Genomic DNA, 25316 nt, shown 5'->3' on the forward strand with positions numbered 1-25316 from the left:
AAAGACCCAGCTCCTGTCAGGAAGTCCGCTCGTCTGTATGCTGGTCCGATGGACTTTCCAAATGAACAGACTTGGAAAGCACCCACCCCCCCATGTTGAGGGCATGCGGCCTGGTATGGTTCAGGAGGGGGGGCACGCTCGCTCGTCCCCACCCCCTTTCCTGACTGGCCGGGCTGCGTGCTTGGATAAGGGTCTGGTATGGACCTTGGGGAGACCCCCACGCCATTTTTCGGCATAGGGGGTTACCCTTAAAACCCATACCAGGCGACGGGGCTCGCAAGGTGCCAATCTCAGTCCCGTAGTACCTGAAGTCACGTTCAAAGTGAACGGACTTTAGTCTGTGTGTGGGAAAGTCCGTTCATTTGGAAAGTCCGTCGGACCTCCGCCAAAAGTCCGGCGGATTGTCCGGCGGGCCAAGTCTGCCGAAAAGTCTGATTGTGTGTACGTGGCAAAAGACTACACAATGGGGGTTAATTGCTAAAGTCAAATCCACTGAGAGTGCACTTGGAAGTAAAGTCACTGTAGAGCCGAGGGGGATATGCAAGGAAAATACAAAACAGTATTTTAGCTTGCACATGATTGGATGATAAAATCAGCAGAGTTTCCCCTCATTTCAGATCTACCCTTTAGATTTAGAGCGACTGCACTTCCAAGTGCACTTTCAGTGCAAATTCAAGTGCACTTGCAGTGCAAAGTGGATTTGTCTTTTGTAAAAAAAAAACTAATATCTCTTTCTGTAACCAAGGGGCTTCCAGGATTCGTGACTTTACAAACAACTTTAAACCTGGTTGCAGCAAACCAAACTTTATAGTTTACTACACAACATTACTATTCTCTGCACTCCTCTGAATAAATCCTAATTTAGAAATATAACATTAATGAAAGTAGACATAAAATATCAGTTTAAAGTATATTTTTAAGCTTCGTTTTTTTTTTTTTTTTTGGAGAATAGAGGAGGTTAAAACCCATCAGTTAAATTATTTTTTCCTGTATGTATCCCATTGGGGAGGTTTTGTTAAGGGAGAATACATCTTAGACATTATCTCCATGGGAAGATTTCACTTATATTATTGTTCTAGGGTCAATTGTAGAATTTGAATAGAATCTTCTATTTCAATAACAATAGCCAACAAGGCAATTAGTGAGGTAGACTCTCCCCCAATGTGGTCACAGATGGTGATAAAAACTTAACGGGGTTCTAATGCTTGCCCACTCTACCCAAAGCTCAAAGTAGAGAAGTGTTGCTATACTGTACATACAGTGTAACACTAGTAAATACATCTTTACCTTTTTAGCTAGAATAGTGAGATGCTTGTTTCCAGCTAGATCAGTAAACCAGCTATGTATTGCACCCTGAGAACGAGCAGTCACAAGCCAGTAATTGTCTTTGGTGTTAATTTGTGGCTTTTTCCTCCCTGTGTCCTGAAAGGTGTTCAGTTTCAGTTTTTCAGCTAGAATGCTGCTGAAGTATGCTCCAATCTGCAAACACATGAAATGTGGACAACATTATATTATGTTTATATACTAGCATTTACATGCAGTAATATATATCTAATAACTGGGATCCAAAGCATACATTTAACACAGCGCAGTACATTTCCAATTAAATTACAGTTAGGCTTAATTGTGGCTCGCATTCCGGTTTCAAGCGGCCCACTGGTAATTTGGAGAATATATATATATATATATATATATACATCTTTTATGGCCCCCAACAAATCCCCGAGCGGGGGGCCACAAAAGATATATACCTGTATTTATGTATATATATGTACCTCAAAGGGACATGGAGGGGCAGGACGAGCGCCAACAGAATACATATGCCCCATACACACGGTAGGACATTCCGACCACAAAATCCGTCTGAATTTTCCAGACGGATTTTGTCCGAAACTTGTGTTGTAAACACACGGTCGCACAAAGTTGTCAGATAGTTTGGAACGAGGTGACGTACAAAACGTATGACAGGACTACGTAGAGGCCAGTAGCCAATAGCTTTCGTCTCCAAATTTTTTCTGAGCATGTGTGGCACTTTGTGCGTCGGAATTCTCTACACACAATCGGAAAAATTCCAATCTGATTTTGTTGTCGGAAAATTTTAAATTCAGCTCTCAAACTTTTTCCGTTGGAAATTCCGACATAAAAAGTCCAATAGAGCCCACACACGATCAGATTTTCCGGCAACATAATCCGATCAGACTTTTTCCGTCTGAATTTCCGACCATGTGTATGGGGCATTACAGTGAGAATTTCCTGTTTACATGGTGGCCCATGTAATAGGAAGTCCTGTCTCCTGGGCTGCCACTGGATGACTGTTCTGTTTATCATAGGAGGCGGAACTTTGTATTAAAGAGCCTGATGAGAAAACAGGAGATTCTCATGTATGAAATCTGTTGGCCCTCTGAGGCTGCAGATGGGTATCGATCAGGCTGCACTGATGGCAATGCTAAGGCTGCATTCATGCAATGGTGAGGCTGCACTTGAGGCTGCATTCTTGTCACTGGTGATTCTGAATTCATGCAATGGCGAGGCTGCATGTTATACGTCGATAAATACGGTATATCCAAATAACATGCCCAAGCTCATCCTTAGTCCTGAGTGGTGCTCAGGGATTTGTTGGGGGCCACAAAAGATATACATCCAAATAACAAGTACAAGGTCGTCTCTTCACCGCACACAGCCACAAAGGCAAGAGAATTCTTGTTGGACGCTGTATTAGTGCTCAGATGAACATACTTAGACCACATTTTAATGGTTCAAAGAATGTCAGGCAAAATTGTCAGCCCTCACACATGTTCCCTTCATCAAATCTGGCCCTCTTTGAAAAAAGTTTGGACACCCCTGGCCTAGGTGATTCCACCAGAAGTTCGTCTCTGCTCATGGTGTACAGAGTAAAATATGTCAAAATCATTGTAACCAAATAGTGCAATTGTTTGCATTAGCAGTAAAAATACGGGAGAGGGTGGCAGTAGTGGCCCATAAGCACCAAAGAGTCCAAGGAAAGTCTTACCACCTCCTGAATGATTCATTCATTTAAGCTGTCCTTTCTCTCTCCCCGGCAGCTTTCTCTGCCTGTTGTGGGCCCCACTGATCACCTTCAGCATCCCACGCTGTTGCTGGCACTTCCTCCTTACCAGTCTGGCTGCCATAACAGCCTCCCTCTTCTGCTTTCTGTCCAGGAAGCAGCAGGGAAACGCAGGCTACTGTGTTTGGAATGACTGGGCTGTGCAATTCCTGCAGTTTACTGCAGCCACCAGCCAGGACACTCTGGGGGAAAGGGGTTTGGACCCCCCATATTCTTCCTTTTATCGCTACCAGTGTAATCAAGCCTCAGTGCAAAGGTGATTTTAGCTATGACATTACATTCTTCAACATGACACACTTAGGCTATGCACTCTTGTGTACTGTGAATGCATGCAAAACAATAAATTATAAAATCTGCACACATAAATCACTGAGGGGTACATGTAGTTATAGAAGTCCTTGTCATGCAAATAGTTTTTTATGACAAAATAGACTTTTTAAGTCTGTTCTGTATTAGATACTTTAACTTGCCTGTCAGCAACCATTTTCTCTTGGTGTACACCAAACCACTCATGACAAGCTATTGAGACTGAGTACCAATGAGATCTGAATTAATTACTCAGTATTGAGTATGCATTGCACTCTTGGTAAGTGTTCCAGACTTCAGAGAACATCGGTCTACTCTATATTATGTGGTATACAAAATTTGTAAAACCATAGTTATTAAAGCAATAAACAGGATGAAAGCAATAGAAGTGATTCTACCTTAGATGGATTTATAACAATGTTCCTAGCTGATCCATGCTCATCTCCAGAAAACGCTGGCTGGTTACTAAATCCTTGTTTTACATTGACTGCAGTTAATTCATCCTGGAGGAAAAGAAAAACAGTCAATATAAATCAACCATCAACTTGTACACTGTTAAAACCCCTGTTAGTACTTGCGACATGCATTCTTCAAAATATCTTCGCCCAGCCCAATTTATTCACATATACTGGTATAATTATTGATTTACTAAAAGCTATTTTGAGCTTAGCATATGTTCAGTACAAATACAACATCAAGTTCATGGAAACAAAGTAATAGGAAAATGTGTAAATCAGAGAGTACTTGGGAAGGACACAGATCGAGGAGACATTACTCTTTTTGAAAAATCATCTCTATCATAAAAGACCAAGTTAGACTTACCGGTAACTTGTTTTCCAGAAGTCTTTCAGGACAGCACCTGAGAGATAGCGACTCCACCCTCCTCGTTAGGAAACACCTTCTTCCTCCAGACTTTAAAGGGAGGCGCCTCCCTACCACACATCAGTTGTAGAAGAGAACCTCCGGCCCCGGCTGGAACACATAAACACATACGTTAGTCACAGCGTAGCATAATATAATACCATAGGGCGGGATGCTTGCTGTCCTGAAAGACTTCTGGAAAACAAGTTACCGGTAAGTCTAACTTGGTCTTTCCCAAGGCGTCTTTCAGGACAGCACCTGAGAGGATAACAGAGACTTACCCCTTAGGGCGGGACAACAGCTTGCAGGACCTTTCTGCCAAACGCCTGATCGCTGGCAGAAGTGAGATCCAGTCTATAATGTTTCACAAATGTGTGAAAACTCGACCATGTCGCCGCCTTGCAGATCTGCTCAGGGGTGGCACCAGCTCTCTCTGCCCACGTAGACGCCAGAGCTCTGGTTGAGTGTGCACAAATTCTTGCTGGAGGAGATAACCCTGCCTAGGAATATGCCTCCGGGATAGCTAATTTCAGCCATCTAGCTAAAGTAACTTTAGAAGCCTGAAAACCCTTTTTTCTTCCTGAGAAGAGTACAAATAGTGAATCTGAACGCCTGAAGGACTCCGTCCTTTCTAAATAACTCAGCAGAGTCCTCCTGACGTCCAAAGTATGGAAAGAAGTCTCCTTATTTCCTTTGGGGCTAACACAAAACGTTGGCAGTACTATGTCCTGTATACGGTTCTGAACTGAAGCTACCTTCGGTAAGAATTTTGCATCTGTTCTAAGAATAACTCTATCAGGAAAAATGGAAAGATAAGGTTCTTTAACTGACAGAGCATTTAGCTCACTGATCCTGCGTGCAGAGACAATGGCAATCAGAAAAACGGTTTTTAATGTGAGAAACCTAAGGGAAGCCTCCACAAGAGGCTCAAAAGGCCCTTTTGTTAGAGACTGTAGGACTACCGACAAATCCCATCTAGGAAAAACCTTAACAGGAGCTGGCCTAGATCTTTTAAGAGCTCTAAAGAATCTGATCACCAGTGGATCTGAGGCCACAGATTTTTCTAAGAACACTGTCAGGGCTGCTACCTGCACCTTCAGGGTACTAACTGCCAGTCCCTTGTCTGCTCCATCTTGTAAAAACTCCAAGATGGAGACAAGGCTCCCTGTCACCTGGGCGGCTGACAAACACCAAGTTTTATAACGCTTCCAGACCTTAGAATAAATGGCCCTCGTAACCCTTTTCCTACTTGCTAAAAGGGTCGAAATCAAACGGTTGGAAAACCCCTTGCTCCTAAGGAGCTGCCTTTCAGAAACCAGGCCGTGAGGGCCGGGCTGGCCACTCCTGGATGGTTCACTGGGCCCTGCAACAACAGATCGTGTCTCAGGGGCAGACGCCAACAAGGCTTGATTGCCAGGCCTAGAACTGTCGAAAACCAAGCCCTTTTTGGCCAAAAGGGCGTGATTAGAATAACTGGCACCTTCTCCCTCTGAATTTTTCTTAAAATTAACGGGATTAACTGAAATGGGGGAAAAGCATAACAAAGACGAAATTCCCATGGATAAGCTAGCGCATCTGTGCCCAGCGAGCCATCGCGACTGTCCAGGGAAAAGAACTGGGGAACCTGGGCGTTCACCCTTGAGGCGAACAGGTCTACCTCTGGTAAACCCCATTTTCCGGCAATCATTGTGAATATCTCCGGGTTTAGAGACCATTCCGCTTCCCGAATAGCGTTTCTGCTTAGGAAGTCCGCTACCCTGTTTAGATCCCCTTTTAGGTGGACTGCTGATAGGGATAACAAATGTTTTTTCCGCCCACCGAAGAATCTCCATGGCCAGTACCTGAAGCGACCTGCTTCTTGTACCCCCCTGTCTGTTTAAATAAGCCACTGCCGTGGCATTGTCTGTTAGGACCTGGACGTGATGGGACTGAAGTTCCTGAACAAACAACTCCAGAGCTAAGGCAATCGCCTTGAGCTCCCTCCAGTTTGAGGACCTTATTGTCTCCTCTTTGGCCCAGGACCCCTGAGTGAAACGTGTTCCTAGATGGGCTCCCCACCCCCAGGAACTGGCGTCGGTTGTTAGTCTTTTCCCGACTGGAAAAGCCCAGACTAACCCTTCCGATAAGACCTCCTGTCTTTTCCACCACCATAGGGACCTTTTTACCTGGGTTGACACTCTCACCTTTGCCTCTAGGGATGCCACTGTGTGATCCCAAGATTTTAGAAGGAAAGCCTGCAGACACCTGAAATGCATTCTTGCCCACTGGACTGCTGGCATTGCTGAAGTCAGAACCCCCAAAGCTGACATAACCTGTCTTACTGTCAGATTTTGGCTGGTCTGTAATAAAGACACTGCACCGGAAATCCTGTCCTTTTTGTCTAAGGGAAGGAAGATTTTTTGCTCCACCGAATTTATTAGAAACCCTAAAAACCGAATCTCCTGAGATGGGTTTAGGGACGACTTTTGGAGGTTCAAAATCCAACCCAACGCCTCCAGATGGCTGCGAGCTTTGCCTAGATTGGTCTGCAATTCCTCGCTGGATGGGGCGAAAAACAGCAGATCGTCTAAATAAGGAATAACTGCGATTCCCTGAAGACGCAGTGGCGCTAAAGCTTCTGCCATTATTTTGGTAAAAATTCGGGGAGATGATGACAGGCTGAAGGGTAGGGCCCTGAACTGGAGATGATGAACCATACCCCCCAACCTCACCGCCAGCCTGAGAAACTTCTGAGACTGGGGAGAGATCGGAACATGTAGGTATGCGTCTTTTAAATCTACTGACGCCATAAAACATCCTGGCGTCAACAGGTTTCTGACCGAAAAAATTGAGTCCATTTTGAACTTCCTGTACCTTATGGACTCGTTTAAAGGTTTTAGGTTGAGAATCAACCGAAACTTCCCTGTCGGTTTCTTTACTAGGAAAACATGGGAATAAAACCCCTCCTGCTGTTCTTGCAGGGGTACCTGTACTACTACGCCCTGTTGCATCAGTTCCTCTAGAGAGGACTTCATGGCCAGGGCCCTTACTGGATCCCGCGGGGTGTTGGTAATCAGGAACCTTTTTGGGGGGTCGTTGACAAACTCGAGTGAGTAACCCTGCGCGAGAGTGGTCAGGATAAACTGATTTGAAGTTATCCCTGACCACTGCGGAAGAAATTCTTGTAGTCTTCCGCCCACCCGCAGAGACGAGTCATTGCGATTTTTCGGCCTGTGTAGGAGGACGGAAGAGAATTCCGCCTCTACCCTTCGGCTTCGGGGCGGACCAACTTTTCCTTCTCCCTTGCAACTTGCTGTCCTGATCCTGAGTTTTTTGAGGTCGAAAAAGACGTTTTGGTACCTGCTTTTTCTTTTTGACCGGAAAGGATCTCTTTTTATCGGCTGTCCTGTCAAGAATACTATCGAGGTCAGAGCCGAAGAGCAAGTCTCCTGAAAAGGGTAACCCACACAGCTTATTCTTTGAAGCCGAGTCACCCGGCCAGGTTTTAAGCCATAAGGCTCTTCTTGCAGCATTAGTTAGAGCTGCTGACCTGGCCGATATCTTAATTGCCTCAGCTGAGGCATCTGCAACATAGGCCACTGCCGTAATCAGGGTAGGAAAAGAATCTAAGATTTCCTGTTTAGGGGAATCTGCAGCTATATGTGACTTTAACTGGTTAATCCAGTATTCAAAATTTCTGGCTACACACGTTGTGGCCATTGCTGGTTTTAAATTGCTCATAACTGATTGCCATGATCTCTTGAGCAAAAGATCCATGCGTTTGTCCATCGGATCTTTCAAAACTCCCATATCCTCAAAGGACAGATCTGTGGATCTTGAAACCTGGGAAAAGGCGGCATCCAGTCTGGGCACCTTGTTCCATACTGCTGCAGAGTCCTCCTCGAAAGGAAAACGCCTTTTGTGGGCTTTGGAGAAAAAGGGCTTTTTCTCTGGATCCTGCCATTCTTTCCTAATGGCCTCAGAGATGACCGGATGAACTGGGAATGTTCGGCCCTTAGGCTCCTCCAACCCAGCATACATGCGGTCATGGAGTGATAATTCCTTTTTCTCCTCACTTAAACCAAGCGTAGCATGAATGGCTTTAAGGAGCCCATCGACCTCTTCAAGGGACAGTTTGAATTTAGAGGGGGCTACCTCAGAATCCTCCAACTCCTCTTCCGAATCTTTAACGGAAAGAGCAGTGGACTGCTTTTCCCTATCTGAAGGGTCTTCAGGCAGAGATTCTAACACCGGGATTGAGAGAGACCCCTGGGAAGACTCTGCAGTGGAAGGCTGACTAGCAGCCGGGTTTGCTAGTGAGTCACGAAAATTCTGGATCGTGGCGTACAGCTCCTTCTTTACAGAGGCCACCAGATCCTCACATACAGAGGCAGATTCCTCTTTAACTAAAGAAGTAATGCAGGGACTGCATAAGGTTTTCTTCCAATTTTCTCCCAGCTTGGCCCTGCAAGAAGGACATCTTTTCTTTGGGTCAGAGCTCTTAGCCTATGAAGAAAAAGACAAAAAAGGGAAAAAAACCAGGGAACCCTTAGTGAGACCCAGTCTCAGCTTTGATAGGGATCACCACACAGGTGCACTGAGAAGAAACCAGTCAGCTTCTAGTGCCCAGACAGGCCCCTTGCCACCAGGGGGGAAAAAAAAGGAGAGAGCGAGACCAAACGCCAGGAAATAGAAAAAGAAAGGCAGACTTTAACTGCTGCCTCTTACCTGGGCTTTGCTGGTGCCTGTGCCTGTCCCCACCGCTGCAGACGCTGAATCTTCCATAATCAGCTGTGCAGAGATCCACTTGTGGCTAAACGCCGCCTCCGGAGTCACGCCGTGCAGCTGCACCGGACCGGAAGCGGAAATAGGCACCAGCACCTGTCCTCCCTCCTCCCCCCTGCGTCCACGCCGGAAACGACGTTTCAGCTGACCCGATGACCCGCTCTGTCACTTCCGGCGTGACCGCCGAAAACAAACATGGCGGCGGCACACGCGCGCCGCCGCGCCTACGAACGTGCGGGCCACCGAGTCTTCGGCTCTCTCCGAGCACAAGAGGGGAAGAGGAGCCCGCTTGCTACCGCTGACGAGGCGTGGGTAGGTCGGGAGGACAGCGGGTCTCTAAAGGAGGAAAAAAAGGGAAAGAAGCCTAGTCCCTCAGGAACACCTAAGAGAAACAGACTCCTTCCCAAAAGGTGTTCCCTCCGGGCCGGAGGAAACACAAAAACTGATGTGTGGTAGGGAGGCGCCTCCCTTTAAAGTCTGGAGGAAGAAGGTGTTTCCTAACGAGGAGGGTGGAGTCGCTATCTCTCAGGTGCTGTCCTGAAAGACGCCTTGGGAAAGCAAAATGTGAATTTTTTTCAGTTTAGTACATAGTTACATAGTTAGTAAGGTTGAATAAAGACACCAGTCCATCCAGTTCAACCCGAGTGAGTGTCTACAATTGTGCCTATCCCCGTACATTGTGTCCCATGAAGATGCTCATCTATTATATCATTATTTAAAGGTACCCATATGGAGCCATCAATTTAGGCAGCACTCCACACATACATCGCTCCCTACCCTCAAGGAGCCCACAATCCAAGGTCCCCAACTCACATTCATTTACTAGGGCCAACTTTGGACAGAAGCCAATTAACCTACCAGCATGTCTTTGGAGTAATTGCCAACAAAAGCCCAAACAACAGTAAACACATGTTATAATCATATTGTACAGATCAGTCTAAAAGAATAAGATAAAAAGAAATAGTCAATGATAAGATAAAATAAAAAATCAGCTGCTGTTGCATAATTTACTTTCAATCCAGTCTGATGGCTATCGGTCAACCTACTTCCTTTGAGCGCAGACTGTCCTGGACACTCCTCAGCCTGTAACTGGACAGTAAAAGCAAAAGCAGCACAAAGATAAGCTTGTCACTCTGTTTTATCCTCCTGTTAACACGTTATTTAATAGCACATTAGCTGATTGGCTCCTTCTGCTGCTTCCTCCTCTCACACGCCAGCCCTGCTGGACAGGAACTGCAATAGACCTGGACAAATGCATTTACTTATGCCATGTTCACACGGTTGGACATTCCAACGTCAAAATCCGTCTGACTTTTTCCGACGGAGTTTGGCCCAAACTTGTCTTGCATACACACGGTTGCACAAAGTTGTCGGAAAATTTGATCGTTCAGAATAAGGTGACGTAGAACACGTACGACGGGACTGTAAACAGGCCAGCAGCCAATAGCTTTTGTCTCAAAATTTATTCTGAGCATGCGTGGCATTTTGAATTGACTACACACAATTGGAATTTAACCGATCATATTTTGTTGTCGGAAAATTTTAGATCCTGCTCTCAAACTTTGTGTCTGATGTAGCCCACACATGATCGGATTTTCCGTCAACAAGACCGCACATTTTCCGTCGGAAAGTCTGACCGTCTGTACAGGGCATTACACTACTTGCATTTAAAAAAATACATTTAATGATGTATTATTGAATACTAAGCTGCATGAATTTGTGTCTATTATATCTATGTGGAGTTTTAAATAGAATTGCAGAGAAATCTGAAAATACCCACATACCCCTCGCATAAGTTCATATATATCTTTTCTTGTGACAACACTGAAGAAATGATACTTTGTTACAATGTAAAGTAGTGAGTGTACAGCTTTTATAATGGTGTAAATTTGCTGTCCCCTCAAAATAACTCAACACACAAACATTAATGTCCAAACCACTGGCAATAAAAGTGAGTACACCCCTAAGTGAAAATGTCCTCTTCCACTCCACTTCCTCCTCTAATGACATCACAGAGCTGGTAGATGTTAGAGACCTTGCGCTCCTCCACCTTCTCTTTGAGGATGCCCCACAGATGCTTATTAGGGTTAAGGTCTGGAGACATGCTTGGCCAGTCCATCACCTTTACCCTCAGCTTCTTTAGCAAGGCAGTGGGGATCTTGGAGGTGTGTTTGGGGTCATTATAATGGAATACTGCCCTGCAGCCCACTCTCTGAAGGGAGGGGATCATGCTCTGCTTCAGTATGTCACAGTACATGTTGGAATTCATGGTTCCCTCAATGAACTGTAGCTCCCCAGTGCCGGCAGTACTCATGCAGCCCCAGACTATGATACTCCCACCACCATGCTTGACTGTAGGCAAGACTTGTCTTTGTACTCCTCACCTGGTTGCGCCACACATGCTTGACACCATCTGAACCAAATAAGTTTATCTTGGTCTCATCAGACCACAGGACATGGTTCCAGTAATCTATGTCCTTAGTCTGCTTGTCTTATGCAAACTCTGCAGGCTTTCTTGTGCATCATCTTGCGCATTCTCTAGAAGAGGCTTCCTTCTGGGACGACAGCCATGCAGACTGCAGATTTGATGCAGTGTGCGGCGTATGGTCTGAACACTGACAGGCTGACCGCCCACCCCTTCAACCTCTGCAGCAATACTGGCAGCGTTCATACGTCTATTTCCCAAAGAAAGCCTCTGGATATGACGCTGAGCTCATCCACTCAACTTCTTTGGCCAACCATGGCGAGGCCTGAATGGAACCTGTCCTGTTAAACTGTTATATAGTCACCGTACTGCAGCTCAGTTTCAGGGTCCTGGCAATCTTCTTATAGCCTAGGCCACCTTTATGTAGAGCAATAATTATTTTTTCAGATCTTTAGATAGTTCTTTGCCATGAGGTGCCATGTTGAAATTCCAGTGACCAGTATGAGAGGGTGCAAGCGATAAAAACAAAAAATTTATTCTCCTGAAGCTCTGACTACTTGACTCAGTTATCTCTTTTTCTTTTCTACTTGTTTTTTTTTTTTCCTTTTTTTTTCTCATTATGGGACTAAGTTCCACTCACATTCTATCTTACCTTGTCACTGTTCTTCGGCATGGCGTCCCCACTGGACACAGCCCATTGGGGTGCCAGGGGGGGACGGGATGCCCCCGGATCTACCGGACCTAACTATGCGGAATGCGTAGTATACAGCAGATGGGCACCAGGCCCATATTCCGTTATGCTAGTAACTCATGTTGTTCAATGTATCTGGGCACTACTTGCTTATCTATTCATCATCTCCCTACAACTTATGTACAATTGTTGATGTCATATATTTGTTACTGTGATATATTACAATAAAATCTTTTGAAAGTAAAAAACAAAACAAAAATTTAACACACCTGCTCCCCATTCCCACCTGAGACCTGGTAACACTAATGAGTCACATGACACCAGGGAGGGAAAATGGCTAATTGGGCCCAATTTGGACATTTTCACTTAGGGGTGTACTCACTTTTGTTGCCAGCGGTTTAGACATTAATGGCTGTGTGTTGAGGGGACTGCAAATTTACACTGTTATACAAGCTGTACACTCACTACTTTACGATGTAGCAAAGTGTAATTTCCTCAGTGTTGTCACACGAAAAGATATAATAAAATATTTACAAAAATGTGAGGGGTGTACTAACTTTTGTGAGATACTGTATCTTTAAGCATTGCAGAGAAATTTATTTTCACATTCTGAGAATGAAGACTGTCACATTATCAGCAGCTAAAGAGGTACTTGGGGGCCCTTTCATATCAACAGCTGTGTTAGAACACATCTGCTGGCGTGGGATAAGAAGCATGTGGTGCTGATGTGCACCAGCCCATTGCATTGTGACTTTTTTTTCCAAACTTTAAAAAAAAATTAGATTCAGTTCTATTAGCCACATTGCTATGTGATGCAATGAGCCCTAAAGGTTTGTTAGAAAGTTCTTTTGAATAACGCAAATAGTTTTTTGTACATAGTCTGGGCACAGGTGCACTTTCACTGGTCACATATGTAGATTTCACTGGTCACATGGACACTGGAGAGTGAGCTGTGTGTATATTTTTTTTGTATATGTACAGGACTAAAAATAAAAAAATAAAAATAAAAAATATATATATTTTTCATTCACTTCAATTTGGTAAATATTAAACATTGTATATGCATTACAGCCAACATGTAGAGCTTGAAGCTATGCTCAACATATTTATCTGTATAATCATAGCTGCTTTGCTAGGAAATTATTCATAGAGCTCAATAGCGCAAGCTAAAATTAACACACAAAACTGACAAGTCAAAGCAATAAATCTTCTCCCTCCACCACTCTGCCTACCTTTTCATTGCCATAGAATTGAAAAATCAGAGAGAGAAAATGTTAGAACAAACACAATGCTGTGTATTACACCTAGCCAGTCCCTAACGTTGGAAAGTAACCTGGACCACCAAAGCGCCTTGTCCTTTTAACTACATCTGACACACCTGATACACCTGTATTAATCCTATGTTTGTGAGTAGCCTTTTGGCTCAGCTTTTAATTTTTTTTAATAGTGAATTTTAATGCTGCACTTGGTTTGGCACACCTGGTCTTTTCTTTTTTCCTGCAATGCAAGGGTTAAATGTTCATTGTGTCTAGTGGTGCATAGTATAAGCCCTATAATTTACCCTATGATCAGCTCTGTCACCGTCCTCCTCTGCCCACAGCCCGGTCTGTTTGTTGGCAGGAGTAGTTCCAAGTCCATCCAGCAGGTGGAATCTTTCTGCTGTGCTGATGTAGTGGAGACTCAGAGCGATGTTTTCCCTCTGGGGCCCCCATAGGTGTCACAGGGAGAACAGCTGTCTGATTGGACACTTAGATCCCAGGTGACCTTCCACAACCATCTTTGTTGGAGCAGCCCTTTAAAATAGGGGACCCTGCTGGGGTTTGGGGTACAATTTTCTAGTGGTTAGTGTATGGACAGGAATCTGCTCTGTCAGAGAGAAAGATTGAGTGTTGAGTATCAGTGCAAGGAGGGAAAGCATAGGGATACTGCTATATACCTTCAAGATGTGCCTAGATGTGCTATGGTGCTGTGACATTCAAGTTGAAGCCAGCTTAGATGCACTGCCTATCTTCACCTGTGCCATTAAGGACTGTACTGGCACTCCACTAGGAACTGTTATAATGCCTGGTACTGAACGTGAATTGCACTTCTTATCTCAAGAGTTACTGTGCCTATTGCTGCAAGTGTTATTGTGCCTGTTATCACAAATGCAGCTATACCCGTACTGCAAGTGTTCTGCACCTGTTGCCATCAGTGATTATACTAATGCTAACTGCTCTGTTCTACAAGCATCATTGTTACTCTTTAACTTGCATACTTCTAAATACAAAAATTGCCAACTCTTCGTGGACTCTGGTGTTCTGCTTCCTTACACAGAGCACCCTACTCCTGGCCCTGCTCACAACTTGGCATAGTCATCAGAATAAACACAGCTCATCTGCTTATGCAGACGAGGGCCTTGTTAACCACCATGGTACCCTTGGGAGTGGCCCTAGCGCTAGTTCCAAAGTTTAGAGGCTCAAATATTTTCTTGATGGATTGGGAAGAGAGGCTGGAAAGTGTGTCAGTTGCCCACCAAGATTATTCCTGAACTAGCCATAAATTCATTAGAAGAGGATGCCAACCGAGCCATTATGGTGTTTCCTGAATGGGAGTGGTCTACATTAGCCCAAATAATCACAAGGCTGGAGGGCCTCTTTGGAGAGAATATATCGGTGACTGAATGCGATTCCGATTCTTAATGCAGAGGCAGTAAGAGAGAGGGACCCTGTCCCACTTTGCTGTGATCCTGCAGAAGTTATGTGAGCGATTACAAAAGGACAATCTTGGGTGTGCTGACATTGGCACTCTAGACAGAATGCTGAGGGACCTGTTCATTGCAGGGGTGGCTGCTGGTCCTGTACACCTGAGTCCTACAAGAACAGATGAGGCCCCATGCCACAATAACTTTAAATGACATGACGCTGAGACAACAGTGGCAGAAAGCATGAGTACCTGATACACAACATAAACAAAAAGAGTCATTGGCGCACAAATGAATGGTCCCTTTGTTGAGAACGGTTATCCATATAATAAGATACTCGTTTAGAAAGATGTCCTATAGATGGTCTCAATGTGCAGCTGCTGAACCACTTTGGACTCGGTGGGATAAAATACAAAAAATAAACAATCGAAAAACAGCGCAGCAAAGAAACTTGTGATATAGTATGAAAAAACACATAAAAATCATTTATTAAATATAAAAAACAATGACAAAGACATCTGATCCTCCTGGGATCTTGAAAGCACACAATCCATCAATCATAATGAATATAAACTGACAGATGCTTAGTGATAAATCCCCCCTGAAGCCACGAACAGCCGCTCGGACAAGCGGCATCACACACCAGGCTAGTGCGTTGCGCTCCAAGCCTCTCGTCACGCCAGGCGGACGCCACCTTGCGTCCAACCATTCAGCGTGCACTGCACCTTCGTCCTAGAGTCTGATTCACCATACGGAGTAGGACTGAACACTCCACAAGCTCAGCACGGCGGCGCCCCAGTCCCACAGTCCATCCATTAACAGTGAGTGACTTCAGGAACACAGTTCCATTTATCTGCACTTGATTAACTCCTGCTTTTTCCCCCTTGTTTTGGGGGAGGATTGCTTACAATCACTAAGTCCCCATGTTTTAGTTGATTGGTGGCAGTGCAGCTTTTTTATCATCTTAAAGTCACAAACAGAAGACTTCAGGGGTGATTTATCACTAAGCATCTGTCAGTTTATATTCGTTATGATTGATGGATTGTGTGCTTTCAAGATCCCAGGAGGATCAGATGTGTTTGTCATTGTCTTTTATATTTAATAAATGATTTTTATGTGTTTTTTCATATTATATCACAAGTTTCTTTGCTGCGCTGTTTTTTGATTGTTTATTTTGAGTACCTGATACACCTGTATTAATCCTACGTTTGTGAGTAGCCTTTTGGCTTAGCTTTTAATTTTATTAAATGGTGAATGTTAATGCTGCACTTAGTTTGGCGCACCTGGTCTTTTCTTTTTTCTTATCATTGCTGAGTTTTTTGCTTCTACTCTAAAGGTTGCTGCCTACAGTGCCCCTTATGAACTTATATGGACCTTATGAACTTATTATATGACTGTTTTATTTCTACCACACATATTTGTATATATACATATCATTTTTATGTCCTATGTGTTGATTCTCATGTTTGACACCCAGTGGATGTTGGCACCATCTATTTCTTTTTTACACCTTGCAGTGCGGGGTTGTAGGGGTGTCATTGCAAGGACGATTTTTCCTGGACTTGGGCTCTAACACAGAAATCTGTACAGTATACAAATGAGAAAGGGATATTAATTTTCCAGCATACAAAAAGGTGTAAATTGTTAAAAATAAAGAAACAAGAATCCAGCCACCCACCCAAACCTAACTGCTTTCTGTGGTAGCCCATATTGCTTTTCTATAAACCCATCATCATCTGCCTACACGGAAACTAAATCAGAACAATTCCCTAGATTTCAGTTCTGCGTTTACTAGAGGCAAATCTGTGGCCAAACTTCAAAAGACTGAATAAATTAGTTTTTTGCTGAGGTTAACTTTGATGTATATTAGAATGTACACTATACAGGATAATATTGTAATTTCTTTACTAGCACACACAGCAGGATTTATTGAAAGTGAAGCCCCAGTTTTACTTTTCACCTGATAAATGCAATTTGTTTTACTATTTTAAAGCTCCTAATATGACAAATCTCAATTACATTTTTCTTAGCCCATGACAGAGCGAGAAAGGGTTACAACCTCTGTTGGGTTTCTATTGCTATCGGCATTGTTACCAGAGAGATTTATATCCACTCCCTGGCATGCAACAAAACTGTTGGGCCGCGTACACACGCGCGGACTGTTCGCCCAACTTTGTCCGCTGAACAGTGTTTGGGCGGACAGTCCGCTCGTGTGTGGGCTTTCAGCGGACAATTTCAGCGGACAGTTGGACGGACAAGGTTTTTCGGAAATTCCGAAAAACTGTCCGCTGAAACCTTGTTTGAGCGAACAGTCCGCCCGTGTGTAGGCTTGTTCGTCAAACAAAGTTGCGCGCATGCTCAGAAAGGATTTTCACGCCGAAAGCTATAATGCAGTGTATAGGACGTCGTATTTTTCGTCCCGTCGTACGTGCCGTTCACGTCATCGCGCACGGTTTCAGCAAACTGTTCGTTCGTCGTGTGTGGGCATGTCCGTCCATGCTAAGTTTGAGCGGACTGTTTGCCGAAACTGTTGGACGGACAAAGTTGGGCAAACAGTCCGCGCGTGTGTACGCGGCCTTGTTTTGCAGTAAAACAGAAAAGTTAGAATCTTTGTCAGGTTAAATTTAACCACCTGACCTCCACAAGGTTTTCCCCCTTCATGACCAGAACATGTTTTGCTACTTTAGCTGGCAATGACTGTGCGGTCATGCAACACTGTACGCAAATTACATTTATATAATTTTTTCACACAAATATAGCTTTTGGTGCTAGTGGTATTTAATCAACACTGTTTTTTTATTTTTTATTATATTGATAAAAAAAAAGAGAAAAAAAGATATATATATTTTCCATCTTCTGTTATAAAACATATCCAATATAAAAAAAAATCATATTTCTTCATAAATTGAGGTCAAAATGTATTCTGCTACATGTTTTTGGTAAAAAAATTACAATAAGTGCATATGTAGCAGTGACACCCGAAGGAGCGGCTGGTTTTAATGGGCTTACTGTTACCTTCTTCACCTCGATTTGCGTCTAGGGGTTTCCCATGGTAGATGCCCAGAAACTATAGAGACTGACGACTGATCCGCTAAAAAAAAGGGATTTTTATTTGCAAAAACGTAGTTAAACAACAGTTTCTAGTGTAGGATCAGAGGGTTTGGGTGAAAAGTCCAGGCACTCTAAGCCCTTGTACACACGGTCGGAGATTCCGTCGGAATGTTTCCTATCGGACCGTTTTGTCGGATATTCCGACTGTGTGTGGTCTGCATCGGACTGTTTCCGTCGGAATATTCGACGGACCAATTTTTCCAACCTGCCAGTAAAATTTTCCGACAAAATGCTTCTATCAGACATACTCCGATCATGTGTAGCCTACTCCGACGGACAAAGTGCCACGCATGCTCAGATCAAATTCCTAGACCAAAGCTATTGGCTACTAGCCTGAACGTAGTCCCGTCGTAACGAAATAACGTCATCACGTTATGTACAATCGGATTTTCCGACAACTTAGTCCGACCGTGTGTATGCAACATCACTTCCGGACCTCTTCCGAAATTAATCCGTCAGAATTACTCCGACGGATTTGGTTGTTGGAATCTCCGACCATGTGTACAAGGGCTTAGTGTCAAAGTCAGCAATAAAAGAACTTTGTTACTTTGAATAAAATCCAGAGAATAGCCATTCACAGCTGGATCGTCTCTCTCTAGTTGGATAGTCCTTCTCTCACCAGGCCTAGCAGCCAACAGAGTGCTTGAGTCAGGAATAAGTCTCTGCCACAGACTTTGTTGTAGAATGTGTACAGGAAACTAGAAATTTATAGAAGACTCATATGGTACCAGTATCTTGCAGCCGGTCCAGCGATACCGCATGAGATTGGATTCACATAGGTCCTTCGGCTTTACCAGGCTCTTGCTAAGAAGCCAACCCTTACGTGGCCTTCTTCTGAGGAGTCCTCCCCTGGATAACTACGAAGTTGCTGGGCCTCTTTACAACATGAGATGACACCGGACCACCTCCGAATCCTAGCTTTTGTTTCCTTGCCTCCGGCTAGCCAGTCCCGAGACATAAAGTCGGGGTGGATCCGCACCCCAGGCTATTGGCGTCCTGGGGGCTGGTCAGGAGGACCAGGACCATGGAGTCAGAACATACTTCTAGACCGGAACCCCGAAACACGTGACATCCGCATCTTAAGTACCCTCTCCCAGAAAGCACAGCAAGAGTGACACTCCCACTGGGCTGACTCCAAGAGAAAGTAACCTTAAAGCACCCAACCAGACTGTGTTTCCATGCCTGCCAAAAGTGACAGCTCCCCCTATGGCCAGGCCAAACACCCTATAGTCTAGTCAGACTGATGCTGAGGTCTAAATTTGGAGTAATTATACCCAAACCAAACTGCAGTTTAGGTGTAATGTTACATTTCAAAAACACATAGTGCGTGCTCTTCAGGAGCCGGCGCTAGATATATTAATTGGTTTATGTGAAAGTTATAGCATCTACAAACGATGGTGTATACATACTGGAATTTACGCAGATATAGACGATATACTGCAATAGCGGTAATGAACTTAGTGTGACTGTGATAGGGTGGTGGACAATCTGGTGCTAACAGACACTGGCTGGGAGAGTCACTGACAATAATGTCCCTAGTGACACCAATACAGTGATCAGTGAGTAACATCTAGGGGCAATCGAGGGGTTAACTGTGTGTCCAACAAGCCAAAGTGTTTGTAATATGTGCGCCTTCTACTTTACTATTCAGCTGTTTTTTCTCCCTGCCTTTCAGGGAGAAGAAAGTCAGATCGCTCTTCACTGCACACAGTGATTGTAAACACAGAACTTTGTGTGTGATTGAACACAGCCGATCAGCAGGTTTCAGCCAAAATCATTGGATGAAATCTGCTGACAAATTTGTGCTGTACTCAACCACAGCACAGGTCAGCAGGGGGTGTACATTTGTTCCCCAAACCCAGAATCAAGCCGGCAACGTACATGTGCATAGCCGTGCCTGCACCTGCCACCTGTTTACATAGTTGCCAACAGTCCCGATTTTCCCAGGACAATCCTGAATTTGGGACCCTCGTCCCGATCAGAGGCTGTCCCGATTTGGGATTTTCCCCAGGGAAATCGGGAATGTTTGCTTTTGCAATTTTTGGAGCAGCTGGCTTCAACAAAATAGTTGCCGCTGCCACTACATCGTTTCCCCCTTGTGTTCAGTGGAGAGAGGAAGGGGGCTCAATCCGTGCAGCCAATGCATCGGCGTCTCCTCTCAAAATACTGAAGCCGGGGTTAGCTGCATGGATCGGCCCCTCCCCTCTCCACGGAACACACGGCGCTGGCCACTCATGCCAGGAATCTGCTCTTGTCTCAGTTAGTGTCTTCCCACTCAGATACTGACATGGTATTGGGCCGTGGGTGGTATCTCATTGGGCTGTCTGGAACTGTAATTTGTCCCCTCCAGGTCTATTTGGACCATCTTCTGCTGGGTCCTGGCAATTTCTTTCTACTTTTGCCACTGTCTCTCTGCATGTCTTTCCCTGTTTTGGTGAGGAGGGAGTCAGTGACATCTTGGGTACAGTGATCAGTTGCTGGCAGACTCTCTGTTCTTTCTAGTCATGACAGGTGTAGTACCTGGAGGAGAGGGTGGCTGCAGGGCGGTTGCATTTTCCATAGATTGCTGTCCCAGGATCGATGAATAGGAATGTGCAGCAATTTAACTTTAATGTACAGGCAGGAGGGGGTTAACTATATACAGGAGGAGGGGGGTTACCTACAGACAGGAGGAGGGGTTAACTATATACAGGGGGAGGGCGGGGTTAACTATATACAGGGGGAGGGCGGGGTTAACTATATACAGCAGGGGAGTTAACTATATACATGGGGAGGGGTTAGCTATATACAGGAGGGGAGTTAACTGTATACAGGAGGAGGGGGTTAACTATATACAGGAGGGAGGGGGGTTAACTATATACAGGGGGGGAAACTATGTACAGGGGGGGGAGTAACAATGCACAGGGGGGTTACTATGTACAGGGGGGTAACTATGCATAGGGGTGTAACTATGCACGGGGGGTAACTATGCACAGGGGGTAACTATGCATGGGGGGGGTAACTATGTACAGGGGGAGGGGTTAACTATGTACTGGACATAGCGTCCCTATGCCTAGGACACTGATGTAAGGACTGAGGCTGGGAACACTGGTGTAAGGACTGACTCTGCTGAGGGCACCTTAGGCAAGGATGGACTCTGCTGGGGGCACCTGATGCAAGAATGGACTCTGCTGGGGGCACCTGATGCAAGGACAGACTCTGCTGGGGGCACCCGATGCAAGGACAGACTCTGCTGGGGGCACCCGATGCAAGGACAGACTCTGCTGGGGGCACCTGATGCAAGGACGGACTCTGCTGGGGGCACCTGATGCAAGGACGGACTCTGCTGGGGGCACCTGATGCAAGGACGGACTCTGCTGGGGGCACCTGATGCAAGGACGGACTCTGCTGGGGGCACCTGATGCAAGGACGGACTCTGCTGGGGGCACCTGATGCAAGGAAGGACTCTGCTGGGGGCACCTGATGCAAGGACGGACTCTGCTGGGGGGACCTGATGCAAGGAAGGACTCTGCTGGGGGGACCTGATGCAAGGAAGGACTCTGCTGGGGGGACCTGATGCAAGGAAGGACTCTGCTGGGGGGACCTGATGCAAGGAAGGACTCTGCTGGGGGGACCTGATGCAAGGAAGGACTCTGCTGGGGGGGACCCGGTGCAAGGAAGGACTCTGCTGGGTGGACCCGGGGGAAAGGAAGGACTCTGCTGGGGGGACCCGATGCAAGGAAGGACTCTGCTGGAGGCGCCTGATGCAAGGAAGGACTCTGCTGGTGGCAGGTGACACGCTCAGGGATCCCACTGATTCGGCATTATGGTGAGTTGAATGATTTCATTTTCTATTACAATGTAATAATAGAAATAATGCACTTCAATCATCCTGACACCATAACAATCATGGTGTCGGGATGATTGAAGCGCTAACACCAGGTGTTTGGAGTATCTTTATCTGCTGATTGTTAAACTTTCTAGAATACACATATTTCTATTGTTGTGTAGGATCTGAGGCTGCTGTCCCTTCATTCCCCTCTGCCCCTTTCCCTCTCCATCCCTCATTCATCTCAGACTCCAACCACACCCCTTTGAACCACGCCCATTTAAGACACACCCACAATTTCACGCAAGCCATGCCCAAATTTCAACGCAGCGCACTTCTCGCGCCGCTGTTTTCTTTTTCGCCATGTCACGCCTACAAACGCATGCCCCTGTAATTATAATACAGCCCTCTGCCTACAGCCAAAAAAGTGTCCCGGAATTTTTTTTTGCAATGTCGGCAACTATGTGTTTGCAGTATATTTACTGTGATCAGTCAACAGGAGGTTATTGTCTGTGCCTTCCTGCCCCATTGACAAAGGCTTCGCCAATTCATGTCCTGCTGTCATGGGGACAGGAAGTGAGGCAAAATCTCTCAAACGGGTTCACTGACAGCATTAAAAAGAAAGAAAAAAAAATCAGAAAAGTATTAACCCTAAATGAATCTAAAAATACAAAAAAAAAAAAAAAAATGTACTGAGACTTAAACACAACATTAATTTGGTGCGTGTGATATAACTTTGCTAAACTCATTAGAATAATAAATATAGGCAGAAGCATGCAGCCACCCCCTAGCTGCTCCACTCGGCTGACCCTCCCAGCTGGAGCCTACGTAAATGAATCACCTCGGAACTGAGTTATGAACCAGTTCTCAATCCTGATGCTCAATGTCTGTCACACCCAAGCATGATGGTGGGTCCTAGGTCCTCTTCACTACATCCCCAGATCTACATCCATGTCAACTCCCCACATGCCTGGAGCACAGTATCACGCATGGCCCTTCAAATTAACTGTGGCTTTAAGTTAGGGCTCCAAAGGTAACTGAACACTTGAGGTCCACGTGACATTGGGGGTCAAGCCGCCTGTTCCTATGCCAATCAGATTCACACTTACACTTTAAAGTATATCTTCCTTAAAAAAAAAAAAAAAGTATAGCTTCAACTCTGCATTTTACTCACATTATTTGGCTTACATGGTCAATAATGTGGCACTGCTGTGGCTTTTCAAATTTACTGAACATGCTGAGGCAGTTCACATCAACCGTTCACTTATTTAATGTATTCAACAGAATCACGTGATTGCCATTACAGTTTCAACCAAATACTTGTAGCCCAGAGAACAAACATGGTTTCAGTCAAGCCCGGTAACTGCAGCATGTGCGTAAACCCCCCCCCCTCCCATTGTCAGGCATGTACAACGTATGAACCTGGCAGCAAAATGGTTAAACTAGTGAGAGCTCTTGCTCCTCTAAGGCTGGGAGCAAGTGTCCAATGTATGGAGCATCCTAACAACAAGACAGGACAGGGGAATGGATATTGTTTTTTTTTGGCTAGGCTTGGCACTTATAGTATATTAATAAGATTTTTTTTTTAACCTACTGTGGCCCCTTATTCGCATAGCTACTTTTAGGCCCCTTTCAGACAGACGGACTCCACCAACAGATCTGCTTTCTCATTGTGGAATCTGTCCGCTGATCCCAGCTGAGCAGGCAGATGACAGGTCAGTGTCCACTTTGTAAAAGCACACAGTCCGTTTTCCTCAATGGCCAGTCGGATGGATATGGACCACCTGAGAGTTTCCATCCCACCGTCATCGGATCCAATCCGCAAGACGGATATAGGGAAACGGATCCTCCATCTGTCTGTTTTTAGCGGATAGGATCGGATGTCAGCAGGTACCATTGACATCTGCCACTCTATAGAGAGCAATGGATGGTCGAAACCGGGTCCACCTAAAAAGCTGACAGGCGGACCTTATCGGCCCACCCATGTGAAAGTGGCCTTATACAAAAGGCAAACTTATGCCGCGTACACACGAGAGGACTTATGTCCGACAGACTTCCGAAGGAGTTCCGTCGGAGTTCTGCCGGAGTTCCGACGGAGTTCTGACGGACTTTTCGGCGGAGCGGACTTGGCCACACACAATCACACTAAACTCCGACGGATTCGAACGTGATGACGTACGACTGGATTCGAATACGGAAGTTCATAGCCAGTAGCCAATAGCTGCCCTAGCGTCGGTTTTAGTCCGTCGGAATAGCATACACACGAGCAGAGTTTTTTGAAGGGACCGGGTCCGGCGGAGTTCCGTCGGGAAAATTTGAAGCATGTTCCATATTCTAAAGTCCTTCGGACTTTGGCGAGTCAAAGGTCTGTTGCAGCCCACACACGATCGAATAGTCTGACGGACTCAGTCCGTCGGATTTTGGATGTTGAAAAATCCGCTCGTGTGTACGCGGCATTATAATTGAAAAAAGAGGGTTAAGGCTAAACACTCCACACAGTTACAAATGGTTCAAAGTGGCTTTTATTCTCAGCAAATCTGTATTATGCTAGCATTGCCAGAAAGCCCGGGCTTCTGCTCCCAATATTTCAGCATAAGTCATTGCCAATTTCTTAGGACATCTCTCAGTGCATCTCTTTCATCCCAGCCAAACTGTGCATGAAATATATTTAATGCGTAAGACAATTTATGTTGTATAACACAAAACCTATAGGTCTCCTACAGACAAACAATGTTTATGTGAAGCGTGAGCCTAGAGAGAATTTCTGATGAGACTCGCCATGCAGAAGGGAATTCACACAGCTAAGGCAACGCACAGCTGTTTATATGGCCACATGGGATCTGGCAGAGATGGTGATACTGATATATACTATGTTGTTACCTAAGGCATCTAAGAGTCCCCAGGTGAATATAATGATAGAGACAGCATCGAGGGAGACACTTTAGCCTACTACACTTACTTATCCTGTCTCATTTTCTGGAGTAATAGTACAAAAGAAGCTATAATAAACTAACAGGGGTTCTAACATTGGGAGCAGATGGTGAAAAAAAAAAGATCCTCTGTTTGTTGTAATGTGTGAGACTTATAGGTTGAACCCTGAAAGCCCCAGAAGTATCCTGCGCCAATTAAGCCCTTGTACACACGGTCGGACATTCCGACGTAAAATGTCCGTTCGGACCGTGTTGTCGGATAATCCGACTGTGTGTGGGCTCCATCGGACTGTTTCTGTCGGAATATCCGATGGACAAAGTTTTAGAGCTGGGCTATAAAACTTTCCGACAACATTATCCGATCGGACTTTGTCCGATTGTGTGTAGAGAATTCTGATCGGACAAACTGCCACGCATGCTCAGATCAAATTCCTAGACCAAAGCTATTGGCTACTAGCCTGAACGTAGTCCCGTCGTAATGAAATAACGTCATCTCGTTACGTACAATCGGATTTTCCGACAACTTTGTCCGACCGTGTGTATGCAACACCGGTTTCCGACAAAATCTGTGTTGGAATGTCCGACCGTGTGTACAAGGGGCTAAAGGCTTATGTCAGAACACATACCAAACATTAGGACTGGGGATAAGAAA

The 25316-nt window shown here is 45.2% G+C and overlaps 1 protein-coding gene across 3 annotated transcripts in view; it reads right to left on the reverse strand.

Annotated features, from left to right (window-relative positions):
• MED12L (mediator complex subunit 12L) overlaps nucleotides 1–25316 on the reverse strand; it is a 740921-nt gene that overhangs the window by 702196 nt on the left and 13409 nt on the right. For all 3 annotated transcript variants that reach the window (XM_077488157.1, XM_077488156.1, XM_077488155.1), the window contains exons 3-4: nucleotides 3790–3894; nucleotides 1288–1479 (exon numbers count right to left, since the gene is read on the reverse strand). In XM_077488157.1, the coding sequence (XP_077344283.1) occupies nucleotides 1288–1479; nucleotides 3790–3894 (297 nt within the window). The remainder of the gene's footprint in view (nucleotides 1–1287; nucleotides 1480–3789; nucleotides 3895–25316) is intronic.

The sequence above is a fragment of the Lithobates pipiens genome, unplaced genomic scaffold (genome assembly GCF_037356315.1).
Source record: "Lithobates pipiens isolate NorthernLeopardFrog02 unplaced genomic scaffold, aLitPip1_a1.2 Scaffold_18, whole genome shotgun sequence".
Lineage (NCBI taxonomy): Eukaryota > Metazoa > Chordata > Amphibia > Anura > Ranidae > Lithobates > Lithobates pipiens.